The 21,429-nt window shown below is 43.1% G+C and overlaps 1 protein-coding gene across 8 annotated transcripts in view; it reads right to left on the bottom strand.

Annotated features, from left to right (window-relative positions):
* POU2F1 (POU class 2 homeobox 1) overlaps positions 1 to 21,429 on the bottom strand; it is a 668,152-nt gene that overhangs the window by 308,910 nt on the left and 337,813 nt on the right. The window contains exon 6 of one of the 8 annotated variants that reach the window (XM_085621114.1): positions 18,105 to 18,158. The exons of the other annotated variants lie outside the window; for them this stretch is intronic. Coding sequence (XP_085477240.1) covers positions 18,105 to 18,158 — 54 coding nt within the window. The remainder of the gene's footprint in view (positions 1 to 18,104; positions 18,159 to 21,429) is intronic. 8 annotated transcript variants of the gene reach the window in all.

Here is a 21,429-nt window from a genome sequence, read left to right as displayed (position 1 = left end):
TAATGGTTTTCTAGTTCCAATGCCAAGCCTCCGTAAACTTCACTACTGTCCGGCAAACAGGGGGGGGGGGGGGGGGGGGGGGGGGGGAGGGCATAGATAAGATAAAAAGCACTGCCTGTCTGTACAGTCTGAAACTGGTGTACCTCAAAATTGGAAACAACCGATGCCTGGAAGACACTCAAAATTTACAAAACAGAAAATGAATGGTAGTCTGTGAAGAGCGATATTCACAGGGAAATACTGGTAGGCTCAGATTAAAAATGCCAGGCACAGGAAAGACATCCAAATATTGCATAATGCACAATGTTAAGTCTCAGCCTAGTTAAAAGATACATGTGTTGGCTATTCTGAACCCATATAACAAACAGCTGTATTTCTCGGGTTGCTGTGATTACCGCATGATTTGACACTGTGCTTTTCAACATCTCAACTTGGTCCGTTTGTGTGTGGCACATAGTTAAAAAAAAAAAAAAAGTTCTCTAATTACAGCTTATGCTTTAGTTCTCTATTAGCTCTCTAATTCCAGCATTTCATCACAATATAGGTCAACCAAGGAATCTTCAAGGCATGCTCAGACTTAAAGCCGGCAATTAGGACCGGGAGGGTAAAAGCAGGTTGCTCTTTGGTACAGAGAGATACCTATAATAGATGGGGCTGTGACATACATTCATCCAAAATATAGTCTTACCAAAACTCAGACATTTGTAAGTAGACGTGCTGTGAGGGACTGCCAACAGACTTCTTAGAAAGCCATTCTCTAACCTTCTAGAAAGCTGCATGGTCCTGTATGCCCCAAAGTCCTGCACCATTACTAGCAATTGAGAGACATTTTGCCTTATGAATCACTGTGAACTCTTTTATAGGTTTGTTGCTTACCCAGCTTAACAGCTATGTTAAACATTGACTCTACACTTCCCGCAAAGGCAGCGGCCCTGGTACTTTTCGATGGGTGGCAACTAAAGGTATCATCAAAAGAAATCCCCCTATAAAGGGGAGGTAGGAAAAGGGCTGATCTTGGAGCTATCCACAAAGTAAGTCCTAGATTTATGCTTTTTAGGTCCAAAGACCATTATATGCGTCTTTGGTTGATTGTTAAATTTAAGTCTACCATAAATAGGGAGAATTCGGCAAAAAGATTCTGTAGCTCAAGTGGTGCCCTAGCTCAAAGTACCACGTTATCTGCATACATAAGATGGGTACCGGGAGATTACCAACATGCGAACATCAATGACGTAGTTGGTAAAACATTTTTCAAGCACACTGATGTATAAACTGAATTTAAAAAGCGGCACGCACACAACCCTAATGGACTACTCTTCATAACAAGAAAGAATTTGCAACCTCCCCACTGGGGCAGTAGCTGACAGTAGCCTTGTTGTGCAACTGCCAGAGAAAATGAACAATGCAGGCATCAATCTCTAAATTAGACATGATGTCCTATAATTTGTGGCGGTTGACATGGTCAAAGGCTGAACTCTGATCCATAAAGGCCAAATATACACTACTCCCTTTGGTTGCTGCATATTTATTAACAAAATGGCAGAAATGTATCCATTGCTTGATTGCCCCAAGATCTGATTTAACCCCCACATTGCAGAACTGGGAGGATTTGATTTTCATGGGCTCCTGTTTCGAGACGGTCTACAAGGATCTTACTCATTATCTTAGCTGTTGAATCAATCAATCAACCAGATCGGGTCACTTTTGTTGTCCTTTTTCAAAAAGGGACCTTGAAGGATGAGGACCAAAGCTTGCAACGGGTAACAAACAATTAATCAAAACAGGAGCCTATGAGGCAGAGCTCTCCCAAAATAAGTCTGCTGCAACCCCATCTGGCACAGGTGCCTTGCCTCTGGGGTATTTACTAATAGCAGCCAATACATCTTAAAAACCGGTGCATATACTGACTGGCTGTTCCACCATGCCCTCTGGATGACCTGCAAACTCAATCTGACAGGGGCCAGAATAAACCTCTGAAAAAATAGGCAATCCAGTCGTCTGGAGCAATTACCACTTCCAGCCCTGGGGCCCGGGAGCCCTTAAAATATACTCAATTTTCTATGTCCTAAAATGCTTGACTATCTTTGCTCAAGCTGTCTACCAGGAGGGATTCATAGGCCTGGTCTTTACTTAAGTTCTTCCTATTCATGTCGGCCCTTTATATTCATACCTAGAATCTCTCAAGTGATCGGGATTCCTGGGGATTTGTCTGAGTGCAATAATCAAATTTCTAGGACTCTTTGAACAGTGTTTATCCATCTATCTAAAGGGTTTTTAACCTTACAGTGGGCACTAAAGAGCCAATAATTTCCTAACTGATCCTCATAATGCAACAAAACAGTTTATGACTGCTTCAGGATTGGCACTCATCTAAGCATACTGAAAATGCCATTTTATTCTTAAGGATCAAATCGGTTAGTAGATTTTCATCATTTATTCTTTCCCATTTCATTAAAACCCCCTTACTTTTTACCTCTGATATACGTAACTTTCTGGTTGAATAATTCAGGGCGTCCACAGTACCATGAAGCTGGAGGGAAGTAACCGAGACTCAGTGGGCACAGGCCCTCTATCACACAACCCGAAACGTCAGCAGACCTCGAACGGGCCATCCAGAACTTCTGACTGAATCACAAAATGCGCAGACAGAGTCTCCAGTGGAAACCAGCAAAAGCCAACAAAAACTCAAAATAAATGAGTTGGTAAAGCCCAGAGCTCAAAACCAACAAATGCACCTACCGACTCGAGAAGATATGGCGCACCACTAAGAACCCTGCCGACAGAGCCACTCACGAAGCAGCCCTCAGCAACTACCACCTGTGCTTCAAGGAAGCCAGGAGAGCAGCCATCACTGGCCAACAACACGAAGGAGCTCTTCAAAATAGTCGCGGAATCCTCCACTCCAACAGCCACAGAAAATACCATCCACCCCTCCCAAGAACTCTGCAACACCCTCTCTGATTACTCTCACAGCAAAATAGCCACCATCTAAAACAATCCTCCAACCCCTACACACCTCTCCCAGTTTCAGCAACCACAACCTCCCAGCGGACACCAGCCGAACAATCACCACCTGTCCCCATTCACCACTCAGACCACCACAGCCATCATGTCGTCCATCCAATCCAGGGCGCCCATCCGAACCCTGCCCCCCACCATCTCTTCAACCTCGGAACCAAGCCGATAAGCACAGAGCTTACCAGCATTCACCATTTCCACAGTGACCTTCCCGGAAAGCTGAAAACACGCAGAAGTTAGACCCCTCCTGAAGATACCCTCCGACAACCCCAGAGACCTAAAAAAAACCCTACCCAGCCTAAGTACTCAAGAAAGTCATCAATCAACAGCTCACCAAATACCTAGAAGACACCAATCTCCTTATTCCTCACACACAGAATTCTGTGCAACTACAGCACCAAGACTGTGCTGATCGCGGCGAAAGAAGACATCAGAACTCTCCTCTACAATGGATAATTGGTGGACCTGATCCGCCTCGACATCTCAGCTGTGCTTGACACCGCCTCCCACCACACCCTCGACACTCTACAACATCGACATACAGCAAAATGCCCTGAAGTGGATCACCTCCTTCCTTACAAGTCACAAACCGAGCATCCAATTGACCCCCTTCACCTCTGCACCCAAGGACATCATATGCGGCGTGCCACAAGGATCATCCCTCAGCCCCAACCTGTTCAACATTCTCATGACCCCTCTCCCAGACGTCAGAGCACACGCTCTCAACATAATCTCCTAAGCAAACGACACTCAGCTAATCCTCTCACTCACTGAGCAACCCTCCACTGCCAAAACCAACTTCTGTAACGCCATGACCAACGTAGCCAATAGGATGAGAGACAACTGCCTCAAACTCAGCTCTGACAAAACACAAGTACTGATTTTCGGTAAGAACACCTGTTTGGGATGTAGCAGGCAACCAATAGAAGCTAGAGCCCCTCCCCCCTTCCCCCGTTTCTTAAAAGGACGATTGTACAGCAGTGGAGATTAGATTGCGCGCACGGGACAACCTCTGATCAATATCCAAGACACCGAGCACTGACGCTTAACCATAAGTAAGTGGCGTAGACAGCGATGAGACATAAGGCACGCACAATAGTAGCAGCACCATCTACGCACCGTATATTAAATTTGTGAGATGTTACCCCCAACCCTAATCCTCACTCTCCCGCCCCCCAACCACCATGTTGCTTCCCCCCCCCCCCCCCCCAAGTTAACATGCTATTGCAGGCAGAGATGGTCACATATTGAACAAAGGTTTGCGGCAACACCATTATGCAGTTGCGGTAAGTGATGATTGTTAAAGATGCAAACATGTAATTTCAGTTAACTTGTACTGCTGTAATACATGGATATATGTAAAACTAATAAATTTTAACAAATAAAGAACACCTCTGTTTGGAACCACATCTGGTGGCCAGGAGAACTCGGATCCACGCGTACACCGACCTAACATGCACGCCACCTCAGCATCATCCTCAACAGCCAACTGACCATGAAACGATAAGCCAACAAAGTCACCTGCTCCTGCTTCCGCATGATCTGCAGAATCTTCAGATTGAATCCCAATCAATATCAGAAAAACCTTCACACAGGCTTGTCACCAGTTGCCTCGACTACGGCAATGCTCTCCATGCCTGAATCCCCACCAAACTCCTAAGAAGACTACAGACAATACAGAATGCCGCAACCAGACTCACCCTGGACCTCCTCAAATGGACCCACATCACTCCACACCTCAGAAACCGCCAATGGCTCCCCATCCAGAAGAGATGCCAGTTAAAGATTCTCACATGCCTACAAAGCGCTGCATGACCAATGACCATCCTACATCAACCACTGACTGAAATTCCATCCGCCCTCCAAGAACTTGCGCTCCACCACACTACCTCGCTCACACCCCCCGCATGCGACACAGCCGCAGTGGTGGGCGCTCCTTCTTCTACATCACCAAGACCTGAAACAACCCCCCCACACACACCTTCAGAAAGCACCCTCACTAGCGGACTTCAGGAGGAAACTCAAGACCTGGCTTTTATACGGAGACGCAGCACCCTAAGCACCCAGATACCCTTAGGGGATGCAGTACTGCACTTTACAAATGATTGATAAGAGAGCAACAATGTTTTGGTCACGGTGTCCGATTTCAAATACAGTGTCATCTGAGAAAAGTCCCAACATGTCAGGTGAAAACAAAATAAACACCTGTCAGTCATATTAAGGGATTAAAGAGAAATCTTATGCAGGCACAATGATAAGCCTGACGATGGACCTAGCCAAGTGCTGTCAGTATTTTAAGGTAAACATGACTCCTGGAGAAAAGATCCAGGGCTTTGGCTAAACATACAGATTTCTATAAATCTTCCTAGTAAATCTTGAGTAATATAAATTCTCAAACTAAGTTTAAGAACTGGTCTCGGGCAGCAATGACTATTTAGATGAAGGAATGTCGCCTTGTACTAGGTCACAGATGCCATTCCTGATTAAAGTAGCATATTTAATATTAGTTCTGCTTAACTGCTTGCCAACTAAGATTCAAGCCCATGTGTCTTTTTTGATTTTTCATAGAAGGCAAAACAGAATGCAAAAGAAATCCGACTGATAAACTCTTCAGAATCAAATCGTTTCCCAGGCAGTCTCACTTCTTCCATATCTGGCAGAGGTACTTAAGCCATTTGTTGCACTTTGAGAGCAGGGATCCACCTGTCGAGACAAAAGAGCCAGAGAATCTGCTTCAGCACTCATGAGCCCAGAGTACTTCACATCAGGGAGTCCACTAGAATGTTGCTATTTAGAGGGTAAGAGATACGACTGCACTTAGACCAGTCCACAATGGGCCATAGTTTCAGCCTCCAGGTCAAACGGCAGAGAATTGCAATTTTAATGCTCCAATTTGCAATTTGAATGCTCCAATTTTTGACTGAATTACAAAAATGCATTCATTAAGTTAGGCTGAAAAGTTAAATAAATTAAAAAATGTTTTTTTTTTTTAGTTTTAAATAGCGCTTACAAGACTCGAAGGGTATCAGAGCGCTTTACAGCAGCATACATGAATAGAAACAGACATTAGAGTATATCGACTAGTATCTAGAGTACTAGAGGTCACATAGATCGAGGTCATTGGCCAGATGCAAAGAGATGACTGTTGAGGAGAAATTCTTTTAGTGGTCTCTTAAAGATCGTGAAGGAGGGATTAGTCCTGATGTGGGTACGGAGAGAGTTGAAGATTTTTGGAGCATTTCCAGAGAAAGAGCGGGAGAGGGCTTTTTGTTTATGACTTTTTGGGGGATTAAGAGGAGCGAGTTGGAGCTTCTTAGGTTTCTTGATTGACCTGCTTTTGTGAGTTTGGCTGCGAGGTAGTCCAGTTTGCCAGTGTGTAGGGCTTTATGGATGATTATTAAACTATTAAACACAACAGGACTATCTAAACCTATATATTTCAATATTAGGTAGTATGTCCATATAATAAGGAACGCCAACGACCAATGGTGTACAAAAATTGATCAATTCATTTATTGGATAATTTTTTTCATTTTTTTGAAAGACATAAATGTCCATTTATGTAATTAGTAAAATGTAATACATATTAAATCACAATAATAAGACAAAAATCAAACATATCGTCAACAGCACACACCATGATGACATTAATACATAGCACCAAAACATAATACAATGCAAAAACTAAAACAGTGGAGACAATAATGACAAAAAGAATTTAAACAAGAACAAAGCAAAATATACAGAGCAGTTAGGCAAAAAATAAAACACAAGGTAGGCGCCAACGCGCGTTTCGGAGATCCTATATAACTTATATAGGCTTCTTCCTCAGGGCGTACAAGATAGATCTATCAGAAGGCGACAAGTACTAAACACAACTTCATTTCCAACGTCATGTAGTGGAGGTGCTGGTATTATTTCAATATTGACAACCGTTGGTTTGGAGGGTTAATCTTTCAATACAGGCACCAAGCCTGAGATGAATTCTACAGGTATGTTTATAGAACAGTCTTAAAAAGAATAGTAGTTGGGTCAATGTCCTAGGCGGGATTTTAAGGCAAAAATAGCGCCCGTATTGGGGTGGTAGAACCAGCAAGAATCTATCGGAATATAGTTATGAGATAACGTGCTGCCAGTGCTGCAGATGACACGGTCTGGATCTAATAGAGGTAACGTCCGTACAATTCAAGAATGATAAGTCCATACATTTGGACCATCCGAAGGCCTCAATGGAATGGGCGGTAATATTATTTCGCAATATAGCGATATTCAGACTAGAAGATTTGCGGCATCCATGATCCCGGGCTTTATGGATGAGACAGTTTTGAAAGTGCAGCGAGCCTCGATGGGAAGCTATTTTAGGTCCTGTAATGCAGGGGTCATGTGGTCGAATTTCTTGGTCTCTGACCATTCTTGCTACTGCGTTTAGGGTGGATGTCATGGGGGCCATGTGTGTTTTAGCTGTCCCAGTTAGTGTGGCATGTCCATAGTCCAGACTGGAGAGAACTAGAGATTGGGTTGCGATTTTTAGGTCATTGGTGGGTATGAAAGGTTTGATTTTGTTGAGGAGTCTTAGGTTGTAGAGGGCGCCTTTTGCTGTGGAGTTTATGTGGAGCTCATGTTGAGACTTGAGTCTAGAGAGATCCGTAGGGATTTGGCTGAGATTGCTGGAGTAAGTTTGCAGTTCAGAGAGTCAAGGTGGTTTATCCATTCTTGGATTTGAGGGGGTTGTTCGTGATTGGAGAATACAAGGATTTCTTTTTTTTCTTGGTTGAGTTTGAGGTGGTTGAGTGTTAGCCAATTTTCTACTTTTGATAGTGTGGAGTTCAGTCGGAGGATGTCATTAAGGGAGGAGATCTCAAAGTATAGCTGGGTGTCGTCGGGATACAGGTAATAGTCTACATTTGCTTGTTTTTGAATGGAAGTGAGCGGTTCCATGTAAATGTTGTAGAGTGTGGGGGAGAGGACTGAGCCTTGGGGGACACCTCGAGTTGAGGGGGAGGTGTCTGACATCCTATTCTTGATTTTGATGAATCGGGAGCGGTTATGTAGAAATGCGGAAAACCATTTTAGAACATTACCATCTGCTCCGATGCGTTTTTGTAGGGCGTCTAAGAGTAGCTTGTGGTCTTTCGTTTTAAATTCAAGTTTGCATTTCACGAAGGTACAAAGTCCATATTCCCCTTTTTACTGTCATGTATTGTAGGCCTCAAACCCACCTGTTAACACCCCTTGCCTCCACAGCATGACGGAGGAGTTACTAGAAGTGTATTTATTTGATGGTAAAATGGTAAATGCAGCCAAATATCCAGATTTAGGGTACCAAAAAGAAAGCAGTAATTGGCTATTAGGCACAAGGCCGTGAGGGTTAGAAAAAAGATATTTATTAAAGACTTTACAGGAGAATAACTAGACAAACTGATAAAGAGAAAAAATCAGAAAGAGGCGAAATCCATTGTATGGATGGCAGGAACAATTGAAGGAAGGTACCAAGAAAAGACCTCAGGGGTAATATAGGAACTAAAACTAGAACCAGAGCTCCCATCATCTGCACGTTATTTAGGGCCGGATTTATTAGTGATGCATAATAAAATAGAAAATGGTGACCCTTAGTAAGACAGATGGGATATTTGTGAATTAAGTTCACGTTTGGTGAACTATCGGTCCACCAAACTCTAACTTAGTGTATCAATATTCAGCACACAGCAGGACCAGGTTATTGCAGGACCACTTGTGCGTTTATTTCACATGTTTATGTTGCTCCTTTCTACACTTCCTCAGTCAACGTTTATTGTTCAGCCATCCGGTATCCCTGACAAAGTGGTCCGCACAATATAAAAACTCAAACAAATACACATATTCAAACAATTCCACCGTAAAATAATCCACCACTCCACAAGTCACCACAAATGCCGATAGCCTATTCAATGTGCATCTCAGTGTATGGGAGTTGTTTGTTACTACACCCATTTCACTACATCATGCCCTATTGCCTTGCAACTACCTCAATCTATTTCACAGAACTTACCTTTTACTCTGTAATGTAAAATGATGTTTTGGAGGCGATGAAATGGTGAGGCATTGTAGTGGGTGTGTACCCTCACTGATTACATTTTAAAGAGATTATACAGGGCATAAACGTACTATCAGCAGATATCCCCATCAGATATTAATTTCAGGCATCCTGTCTCAAAGCTTTGATGGGCCTTTTCCGTCTTGTGTCATTTTTGGGGGTCTTTACCGATTTTAATGCGGTCCTCGGTGCAAGACACTCAACATACAGCTTCATGTGTTTCTTTTTATTACTATACCTCCTAGTTGGGACACCCTAAAGTCCAGCACCACACCATATTTCTCTTAGTAGAGCAAAGAGTGTTAACATTGTTATTTGTAGTTCTTTCAGTACCATGGTAAAATGAGATTTCTCAGCAATAACTCAGAAAATTCCGAAGCATTATGATCAACACAAATAAGTAATGCCATGAGTGCAGGTCCATCTCAACAGCATTCGATCTTCAACCCAATATCAGCGTATTGTACTTATTAGTGTTTTCTTTAATCTTCTACAACGGGCATAAAACTGTAAGCGTAACCACTGTGTGGGTGCTTTTTTTTTTTTTTAAGTGAGCGCCAGCAGAAAGGGAGAAGCTGCCCGCTATGACCAGATCCTAGCAGTCACCTATTGTCAATCTGTGAGTATAGCTCCACTGAATAGACTGATCAAAAACGGATTAGAGCTCAGCACACCTGGTAAACAGGTCTGAGGGCATAGGTAACACAGGCACCTTACCGCAACCCCACCTCACAGGCATGCACAACATTTTTTGGTGAAATGAACCCCGTTTCTCTTGCAATCAGCATTTATCTGATCCAAATTTTACAAACCCGTAAGCTTTTTGATACTTTTCACTCCTTAGCCCCTTCTTTCATTTGGTGGATTTAAACTATGCACCTCATGCCAATGACCATCTAAAGCAGTGTTATATTCCCGAGTTAGACCCACGGAGCGAAACAGCTTATTTCTTACATTGTCCTCACAAATAAAATTTTTAGCTGTGACCTTTTGCACATATTTGCATGGAGGGCAATGTTGGATTAGTTTCCCTGAAACTAAACTTGTTTATACATCTAGCTTCGCACATTATCACAACACCCTGAAAATTGTGTACAAGGTCTAACTTTGCACGATGTACAAATGCCACATCACTATCTTCATCCAAGGGGCGACAGGGCTATCTACATATCTAGAACATCACTAATCTATGCGTACATCGCAAGGCTGCTTACTAATATAAAAGATGAGGATCCAGACAGATTGGTAGAGGAGGCACTTCCACTGACACCAAAGGTCCTTTTATGCTGAGAAATCACCACAAAGCTGTCTGACATCTTGTGAGAGGTGACCAGTTTGTGACGAAGACGGGGTCCTTCACTCTATCCCATCAGGTAATGTGGTTGGATCATCCCTTGGGAGGATTCTTGGGTTTACACCTACACACACTAGATACACTTAGAGTAGGGTCTGCATCATGGGAGAACACCAGATTACTGCCTTGTTTTACATGCCTGCATATATATATTGTTTCAGCACCATGATAGAACTCTACCTACTATTTATGCTTTTGGTGCTTGTAATCACGTCTATCTGCTTCTGTCTCCTAATCATGGAAGCAGACTTATTTTATTCAAGAATGACATTGGTTCCATAAATATTATTGGAAACATACCACTGAGTATTCTCTGTATATTTCTCTGAGAATAAGGAAGCACGAGTGACTGAGCAAAATGTTCTGTACAGTTTCCACGATCCCTAAGGAGACAGGGTTGTCATGTTCAGAGGTTACCAGAAACCATTTGCTCCCTGGAAGGTTAGGGGGGCTTACGGTAGCCCTGTGAGCTAGCTGGTCTACAGGGAAACATATCCTGCGGGTGTGTCCGGAATCAGTCTTGACACCAAACCCAGGTTTATGTTGTTCAAACAATGCACAGATCCTACGGATAAGTAGGCACTACACAGCAGCATATCTCTTGTGCCTTCTGCCTGAGCAACAGTTATCCAGAGCACAGCTACGCAGGGTCTGCTACTATTGGACTAAGATCCCTTGAAACCCACACAACATTCTTGCTGAGAAGTGAGGGAGTAAGGTACTCTGTTCATGCTGTCCACCCTTCACGAGTGGAGATCACATTTGCTGCCCATACACTGGTGGAAGTAACTAACTCAAGGGAGTGTTAATGTACCTGGTAGCACAACCATTTCCTGGGTACCAATTACATTCTTTTAGCCCCAAAAGGTTGTAACGGTCCCTAGCACCAGTTAACAGGTCAGCATGCTTCGGTGATGGGTTGGGTTGAACCAGGGAATAAATCCTAGGTCTTCTTGTAGGTGACCACACTTGCAGTCCTAACTTAACAAGGCTAATTGTGGGTCTCACACCTCCCAAATAAGGACTTGGTTCACAATCAGCAGCCAATCCAAATAATCAATGACCCATGGGCCTTCTCAATACTAAGAAACAACCATGCAAACATCTTCCCCTACAACCGGCTTAGGCCACATTTGCCTGAAGTCAGAATCATAGGAATTTCAGCAGATCATCAATGTTCTTCTTTTAGGTAGCAACAGAACAGGTCTTGGCCTCTGAATGTAGCAAGGATATTACACACACTCTACTTACTTGAACCTTAAATTCTTAATCAGTTCTTACTCTGCAGACATCCAGAATGCATACTGTGAGCCAGGGACTTGCAGTCAAGTAAGACAATGATATTCACTCTAGTCGGTGGAGCCCAGAGTAGAGTACCTTGCTGATCTAGTATTAAAGCAACTGAAACAAAAGATCATCAAATGTGCAGATTGAAGATTACTGACACAAAGCTCTGCCATATAATCTTTACTCGTTTCTTTGTTTTAATTTAAATTTGTTTGAACTTTTATTTTTTACCGGTTTCAGAAGGGTGCTCAGGAGCTAAGTTCCAATTTTTATGAACAGCGGTGTGGGGTTGAGTTTGTATTATCCTAAACACTCACAGGTGCCTCTAGCATAAATGGGATTTCAATCTCTGGCACGTTCATCTTTTTCAGCGCCATATTGTGAGTAGTGTTGCTTAGCGTCCATAGACACTCACATGGGTCTATCAGTCGAACCCTACAAAGGTTCATCAGCTCACGAAGAGATGCAGCCGTCACACCTAAGACCCGCCTGCCATCAACCATGCTGTATGTTTAACATCAAATGGAACACCAGTACTTTCAAGGTGGGAACAAATCTTCATCCTTACTGACACCCCCTCTCCCACCCCTCCCAAAAAAAAACTTCCTGGTGAAAAGGAAGACTAGTCTATAGTGCTCCACAGAACTTGTAAAACCAACGCATTAACTTTTCCAGCTAGAAAGCATTTGGTATAGGGACTATTCATCAGGGCCAAGCCTCTATGATCGTCTAAGGCAAAATAATTTTATTCTAAACTAAAGGTGTCAAAAAAAGCTTACTTTTCATCCACGTTGTAGAATGCACATAATCTGCCTATATAACTTTATTCTAACATGAAACTGCTATAAAATCCTATTAGAATGCAAAATGGCAACTTGGTTTCCTCTAAATTATGGGAGGATATCTAAATTCTTAGGAGAAGGTTCAGCTCAAGTGCCTCATAAGGCATTTTCCATTGATTACCTTGTCCCTTTACATAAAATTAACAAAACAAGGGCATTCTTCCTATAGAAGCACTAGATCTCACTGAAATAATTTCACACTCGTGCCTCCAGGTCACCACTAGATGTTATCCCTTCAAAATATAAGCAGAAACTTGCAGGTGTACCACAAAGTTTAACACTTTGTCCAGATCACAGTACCGGCCTGGTTCCTCATGCTTGGAAAAAAAAGCAGTTCTAAAACCTTTATTTAAAAAACTAAATTAAAAAAAAAAACACCTTGCACTCTTCTGACCCTTATAACTTCAGATCCATTTCCCTTTTATCCAATCAGTCAAAACCACTGCAGAAGTACAACTTCCTTATCTTGGGTAACACGCTTTCTTGGTGGGTACTCCTCTCACCACAGATTCCCCACCTTCAGAATATACCCAGGTGGCAACCAGATCCTGAATTTTTCTCAGCAGTCTTTTGTGCAAAGCTAGGTGTCATGCGCAACCCAGTGTTGTCTAAGTTTCATCCCAGAAGTGACAGAGGGAGAGGAGCTGCATGTAAGTGCCACCCATGCAAGCAAACATCAGTTTCTTGCTCAACTTTGAGTACTTGGATGCCAGGCACACAACAATTGTCAATATCAGTGAGCAGATCTCTAAACTGGGACGCTTTTAATGGTAAAAAGCAACCACTCCACAGAAAGGGGAGGGGGGAGGACAGATGCATCTACAGTCAGATGAGGTTGCTATGGTCAGAGTGTTACAGAAGGTAACTAACTTGTTATTCTTATGGCTACTTTTAACCGCATATTCCTCACTTTTAGAATAGAAATCAAAGCAATACTACCTAAGGTGGAAGGTCTGCAGAGTGGGCTCAGGAAAAAAAAGTCCTGCGTGCCTGAGGGAGCGGGATGTCCTTCCCGTCAGACTTGGTTGTCAAGGCAGTAGTGCTTTGGGAACGTGTACACGGACGTCCACATCGTGGCCTGACAGATGTCCAGGAAAGGTACTCTAGGTGCCAACACAGTTGTGGCAGCCTTAGCCCGGGAGAAATGGGCTCCACGAAGGCTGCTTTTGGTCACGGCAAAGCAGATATTAATGTAGAGAACTATCCACCTCAACAGAGTCCTTTTCTGTTTCACCTGGCCTTTCTTTGCCCTAGCAAATCCCACAAAAATCTGGTCAACCACTCGATGGTCACAACTTACAGTAAGAAGGTTGCCAGGCACGCAAAATCAGTTTGTCTGAGGAAAAAGATAGTGTAGGGCGACTGTAGAAAGAGAGCCTGGAGCAGATGTTATCGCAACGAGGAAGACAGTTTGAACAGACTCAATGAGCAACTGTGCATTTGCTCGAAGAGGGTGCACATGATGAGTGTCTAGACCTAACTAAATCCCACTATTACCACCACAAACTGTTTGGGGGGGAATATGTGTCAATCCCTTCATAAATCGCATCACAACAGGCAAATTAAACAAGGATAGTTGGTCCAGCAAACACAGAAAGTCAGCAAAAACAACAAATGACCTTTGAATAGTGCCCACTGCAACACCTTGCTGGGCCAAAGACCAAACAAACAAAACACCCAACAGTGTGGCCCATAAGAAGTCTGTGATGCAGACTCTATACCAGAACACAAATTTGTTCCAGAGCCCAATGTAAATCGAATTTGTAGAGGGATGCCTGCCAGCAAGGATAACTTTCATACCTATGACAATAGATCGAACACAGTCAACTGCTGCCACTCCATCTCCAAACAAGGAGTTGTAGATTGTGCAGAGTTGAGTGCTGAACCTTGTCTTGCTGCTGCGACCCTGATCTGACCTTCAGAACTCATGGTAAAAGAGGCAGAAAGGCGTACAGGAGTCCTGTGCTCTACTCTAGTCAAAAAATGTCTTGCAGATAGTCTTCTTGGAAAATCCAGCACACAAAAGTAGGCAATCGCCATTCGTGACCTACCAGGTGCTGCCGGCTGAGCTTGTCCACTCTGGTGCTTAAAGTTCGCCAGGCAGTTCACGATCAGAAAGATACCCTGATGCTGAAGTCAATTCCAGAGACAAAGTCTCTGGCACAAAACCCAGGACCTCACTAAGCTCTGCTTGTTGCAGTACCACATAGGGGTGGTATTGTCAATGAGAAACTGTAGCAGCCCCCCCCCCACACCCCCTTAATGGATGGAAGGAAGGCCTTCAACTCCAAGAGATTGGCTCGAAACCCCACCAGGTTGGTGTGGAGTCATGTTTTTGCCAGAGACTAGAGTCTTCTCACAGATGAACACCCCAACCTAGCAAAAACACATCCTTCACCACCGTCAGCTCCTTGTGGGGTAGGGAGATGGGTCTTCTGCTGGTTCAACTGTAATTGAGCAGCCTCCATTCCTGATCTGTTGCAGTCTCTTGAAACCTGGATGGTGCTGGGCCCACGGAAACTCCAGATTCTGAAACAGAGGCCACATAAGCCACCTAGAAGGATGCAGGAAGACACGCCTCCAAATCACTCTCTCTCAGACACAGGACTGAGCCAGAAACACTGATCATAGCCCGAATGTCCTGGACTAGGTGTGACTCAGGGAAGACCCTAACTGCACTACATCCAATACAGCTCCTATGAAAGGAAGTCAGGTGTGACTTCGGCACATTGATTGTGAACCCCAACATGTAGGAGTTCGCCGTGATCTGAAGGCGGCCCCTGACTGTGGAGTGTTGCCCTTCAACAGCCGGTTTCCGAGGTAGGGGAAATCTGGAATCCCTAACCTTCAAAGATGGGTGGTGACCACCGCCATCACTTATGTGAACAACTGAGGGGCGCTGCTGAAGAGGAGCACAGCAAATTGAAAATTTTCTTGGCTTACTCTGCGCCATCTCTGGATCTGCAGGATGGGTTTATGAAAATAGGCGTCCTGAAGGTCTAACAATCTTCATGTATACCAATTAATAATGTCAGAACATTTTAAAAAACGAACTCAGCAAGTCTTAAATAAATTGCAATGACAAACTATGCAATGATAAAATACTGCCGATTGGAGGTAGAAGCAAGCATGGAAGGCGAGCCCTTTATGGTAATTAGAACTACTTATGCAGCATTTAAATTCTGCATTGATTTGCATATTTGCCACCACCTGTTCTGGGGACTGTAGCACGGGCTAATTAACATAAAGTTCTTATTAATTCTGCCAGTCATTCAAAGATAATTACAGCGCGGGACAGTAAACATTCTGCTCTGAAGATACAGCCTGTTTGCCAACATCCCTCTTGGGGATGAGGATTTACCATGGAAACCAATGCAATTTTCAGCCATGCCTTCTAGAATGGGAAGTTACTGTAGCTTTGTCATGAATCTAATGTGTCTCTCAATCCTTTTTCCGTCTCAACAAGTCTTGTGTATAGGGCATGCGAGATTCACAGGGTTCATGGAAAGCATAACTGTGCTTCATCACGGACTAAACAATTCAACAATTTCATCTACACCAAGAGGAGTTCTATACACTTTGTGGTTGGTTATTCACTAGTTAAAATATGTAAAACGATTTCCTGAAAGCAAGACACAACTTGCGCTTGGTGTTCGCCATTTTGCACCCATGCAAGTTTATAAATAGCAACTCAATAAGGACAACTGATGCTTAACAAAAAATATATACGGTATGGAGACAGAGTGCTAGATATCATTGGTTTAAAACATACGGACTAATGTAAAACAAGAAACATGAACCCTCTCCATCCTCAATGTCACACAAGAAATAAACAACCAGGCATTAATCCAAACTACGACGTAATTTTTAAGGATGACAAACATTCGCAAAGCACCTTGCTTTAATTGACAGGAGGCAGGCGATTGTTTAATTCAACTGAAGCATCATATGGTAGCACACTGCCATTTTCAGACAAAACATTTTCAACTGAAATTGTCCCAGACATACAGTTCTACTAATAAAACTATATTGCACTCAAATTTGTGGGAAATTACTTTAAGTGAATATTTAATCATGTGTACATCGTATCTTAAAAATGTTGATAGGATCAAAATGTAGCTCAGCACGATTGACACATAATTTACTACTTTCTCTGAGTGCAAAGTCACAATCCCCATGTCAAAAAGAAGTCATTTGTCAGAATACATAGCCTGGCATTTGACCTTTGGCTTTGAAGCGTAGCCAATGTGACAAGATGAATACAGAATTTAAAGGCAACTATTTATTGCTTGGACTTTCATGATCCACACCAAATATATATGTTCACGGCCTGATCCACAGCTTGGGAAACACTACAATTACTCTACAAACATAACCTTTCTCACAGCATATTTTAAGTCCATGTCCTGTCATAATAGGGAATTTCACGGCCAGTTCTAGATTAGTTTCCTCAAAAGTCTGCGTCAGTGAGGACTGCACCTCAGTTCTAGATTTTCAAGTATTCTGGGAGGAGGCATATGGTGCTTACTGCTGCATGAACAGGGCCATAGAGCTAAATGAAATTCCACAACTACGAGTATTTAGATCTGGCCCTAGAGGCCCAACCCTGCATTCAAACTATACCAAGCCTTGGTTCAATTGTGCAGGCAACAAGAATGCCAATGCCACTTACAGCAGCGAGATTCTCATCACTCCGCTTGTGTCTGTGCCTCAGAAAATACTTAGTGCCTATTTAGGTGTTTGTCACTACCAATTAGCATCTAATAGTGTCCGCGGGTTACACGTCAGTTGGCAACTATACTGTATTTCAACAGTGAGGTGTCTTCCACTAAAACTCAAATGGAAACATTTAAAATGCAAGCACCCTTCAAATGGAAACATTATTGTTGTGTTCTGTATATATTACACACCGTACAAGAACATAATACACAATTCCAGATTCATTTGCACATGTCCTTTGCGGTCTTCTGTATTATGAAAGGATGCAAAATTAGACGTCCCTCTTTTCCTTTCGATCCCATGACCCCCATGAGAATAGGGGGTTAGTCATATTGTGCGTGCGTTCCCTACAAGCCACTTCTAGACTAAGGACAAACACAGACAGGAGTCCGTTTTTCATCCTACCGATATTAACTTTAATAAAATGAGCCTTCGTTACTTAAATTAAAATGCTTTGCTTTCACAATGTTCCAGGCCATTCTTCAAAAGGAAAACGTGTGTCTTTTTAGACGTCTTAAAACTTGCAAAATCACGACTTCACACTTCAGTGAGCAAGAGAATCCTTTTTGCTAAGTATGGAATCCAGGGCCAAGTTGGCAACAGATGCCTCAACATGCACGGTTTAAATGAGGCCACAATCCTGCATTGCTGCAAGTCTTAGGATTGCTCGTAGCCATCAGGATGATGAAGGGTAGCCGCTCACGGTTAAACAATGGTACGTAGAGTAAAGCTGCAAGTTACAGCCTGGTACCAGGCCACATGGAATGGGATGGAGTGGACTGAAAGATGAGGGCGGGAAAACAATCCTTACCTGTACATTTAAGGACTGAGCAGCCGCCTGTAAACTTGTTCCAGCGAGCTGGACCTACAACATAGTGCAAAGAATGGGAGTGAGGATTTGTAGCACACCTAATTAGCAGTGAGAGATTAGACAGCAGCCAAATCGGTCACTGGAAGCTTGGCATAGCCCAGGTGGGCTGAAACTATTCTGGTGCTGCGGAAGAGTCGGGACAAACACTGAATGGAAGCGAAGTGGCTTTGCAGCAGTTGACATAAAGGGTTAGGATTGGATTAGTACATTTTAAGTGGTGCTTTATTGATTACATAACAATAATTCTCATTACTAGAGACACAATAGCAGGCAATAGAAATTAAGGAGACTTTCAGAGAGAGCCTATCAGTCTTTCTGCTTGACTTCTCAAATTAAAGCAGCATTGAGAAAGTCAATAATTGTGGCCTTGGAAAGCCTGCAATTTCATGTAAAGAAATGAAAAACGCATCAAAAGTTTTTTGTTTTTTTCAAAAAGGTAAAATGCTGCATTCAAAAGGTGGTATGCATGTGATTGCAAAAAAGAAAAGTTAAAATGACCCATCACAACATTACATGAAAAGAACAAAAAATGAAACCAGAAGTGAAACCATAGATAACCCGACCAGCCTTGGAGTTAAGTGACTAGTTTTATGTGGATGTTCACAAGTAAAATCCCACTCACAGTGAAAAGAACTTATGGCAGAAGTGGGCTGATCTATTTTCCCTTACTGTGTGCCATGGTGGGCAGATGCAATATGTGAACCACAATGGAAGAGAGGACTGATTGAAAGACACTGTATATACATTTTATTATTTTTAGTATTTAGTATTTTTAGTATTGAAAACATGTGGCGACTGACATACTAAAGTAGCCCCAAGGCAGACTTAGCATGCAGCCCTTTAAGGAACCACGGTACACCTAAACATAACAAATCGTATGGCAAATTGACATCAACAGAGAGGAATGGTCTTCTGAAAATGACTGAGTGAACTAGAATATCAAGAAGTTACGAGTTCTCTTGGAAGACTGGCTTGCCTGCTGAGTGACCCATGTCAGCGATGTCGTGGGATTCCATTTAAAAGGTGGTCAGAGGAATTTCCTGATGACCTTGTGGTGTTAGTGTGCTTAGGTAAAATAAACCCATTTCAAGTGCTGACAGACGCTGTTTTTTTTTATTTTTTAAATCTAGCTCTAAGGCAAGAGTGCAAATCAGTCTTGGAAGGTGCAGGGTGCTGCGGTTTCTTGGGGAGCGCAAGCCGTGCTGCTGGGGCCAGATATTAATGAGACTGTGTCCGCAAAGGTATAGTCACTATACCTTTGCGGACACAGTCTCATTATTATACTATAGTGGATTCGTTAGTGCAGTTTAGTAAGAGTGGCGCCAGGTGCACGCCCATTTTTGCCTGGTAAGCACATGAAGCTGTTTCAAGGGTTTAGGCTGAAAACTAAGCTGCTAAAATTACATAGCAGCTTAAGGGCATTTTGTTGGCCACATGCAATTCTACTGATGTGTGGCGAGTGTGAGAGAAGAATATGGTGCACAGAAAGTCCAGGGACAGTTTTGGTAAACTAGAAATTCTGACGTTAACCAAAGCTTTGAACAATGCTAGAGTAAAAACCTTTGGCCAAATGTGTCACGTTTGTCAATGACAGTAAGACCCGTAAATGAGTTGCAGTTTCATCAGCAGAACAAAGACAAATAGAAAGAATGTGAGGCGACAAGCATTTGGCAGGACTATTGCAACAAAACCGAAACAAGCATTTGCAATGTAATCTGTCTCGCATTAGTTAAAGTTAAAGCTGTTGTAGTTGAAAATAATTTTTTTTAAACTTTTTTATTTGTAGTGGAGTTATTATATTTGCACAGCACTATTGCTAATGGTATAAAAAAGTAAAAAACGTAATTTTCACCGCCAACAGCTCTAACTTTAACAAATGCGAGACCTATTGCATCGGAAATGCAATCGGGCTTGTATTCATTGGAATGGGAGTTATTGCCATTATAAACGCCAATGTTTTTTCCCTAGCGATGTTGCACGATGCACTTTCAACGGTGTACTGCAACTCCGGTTTCTACTACTTTTTAATGAAATCTTTCAGAAGCAAAAGGCAAATTAAACTCATGAGATGGGAGATTAGAAGGAGAGAGACAGGGCAGAGGGTCACTCCAAAGACTTGGCTGGGCAGTCTTTTTTGAATACCCCCCAAGCTAGCACACCATGAGGTGCACTGGGTCAACAGTATCCACACAGTACAGAATCAGAAGAAGTCGAAAAGTGTAGACTGAGTGGCAGAACCCCCCTCCAAGTCCATTAGAAAAAAGCAGAAGGAGTGCAATCGAAGCAACCCTTTAGTCGAGTTATTTTTAAATATATAGATATATATATATATATATATATATATTTCTTCAAAGTTTCCCCCGGACTGAGACCGCACTCCAACATCAGGTAGGTACAACCTTTTATTTTACAGCATGCAGCTTCCAATCCCCTGGTACTGCCCTCGGCCTGACGCGTTTCGAAGCGTTTAGCTTCTCCTCAGAGGCCCGCATCAGCAGTCCGTTTAATCACCATACCGCCATCCCCTGCGTCTTTAACGGATTTCTTGGCTTCCGGTGTGCCATCCTATTGGATCGTTCCTTTTCACAAATGTACGCTGGGATTTGTGGTCTTTGGTTTTTCAATAATTACCCTCCAGTGGGTTTGACTGCTGATACGCCATTCAGGACACAATTAATCACCCTCCATTAGGTTTCAGGATTGAACGTTGCATGCCGGCAATGATGACCTGCTGTGCATATCAGGAACGTGAAGGGTTCACTCCTGCAAGTCCGCTGCTTTTGCGGTGGTGCGTCGTCTCATGCGGCTGGGACTGCCGCTACGAATTTCTTCAAAGTTTCCCCCGGACTGAGACCGCACTCCAACATCAGGTAGGTACAACCTTTTATTTTACAGCATGCAGCTTCCAATCCCCTGGTACTGCCCTCGGCCTGACGCGTTTCGAAGCGTTTAGCTTCTCCTCAGATGCGGGCCTCTGAGGAGAAGCTAAACGCTTCGAAACGCGTCAGGCCGAGGGCAGTACCAGGGGATTGGAAGCTGCATGCTGTAAAATAAAAGGTTGTACCTACCTGATGTTGGAGTGCGGTCTCAGTCCGGGGGAAACTTTGAAGAAATTCGTAGCGGCAGTCCCAGCCGCATGAGACGACGCACCACCGCAAAAGCAGCGGACTTGCAGGAGTGAACCCTTCACGTTCCTGATATGCACAGCAGGTTATCATTGCCGGCATGCAACGTTCAATCCTGAAACCTAATGGAGGGTGATTAA

Source organism: Triturus cristatus, chromosome 8 (genome assembly GCF_964204655.1).
Source record: "Triturus cristatus chromosome 8, aTriCri1.1, whole genome shotgun sequence".
NCBI classification, from domain to species: domain Eukaryota; kingdom Metazoa; phylum Chordata; class Amphibia; order Caudata; family Salamandridae; genus Triturus; species Triturus cristatus.
This window is presented reverse-complemented; position numbering and strand designations above follow the sequence as displayed.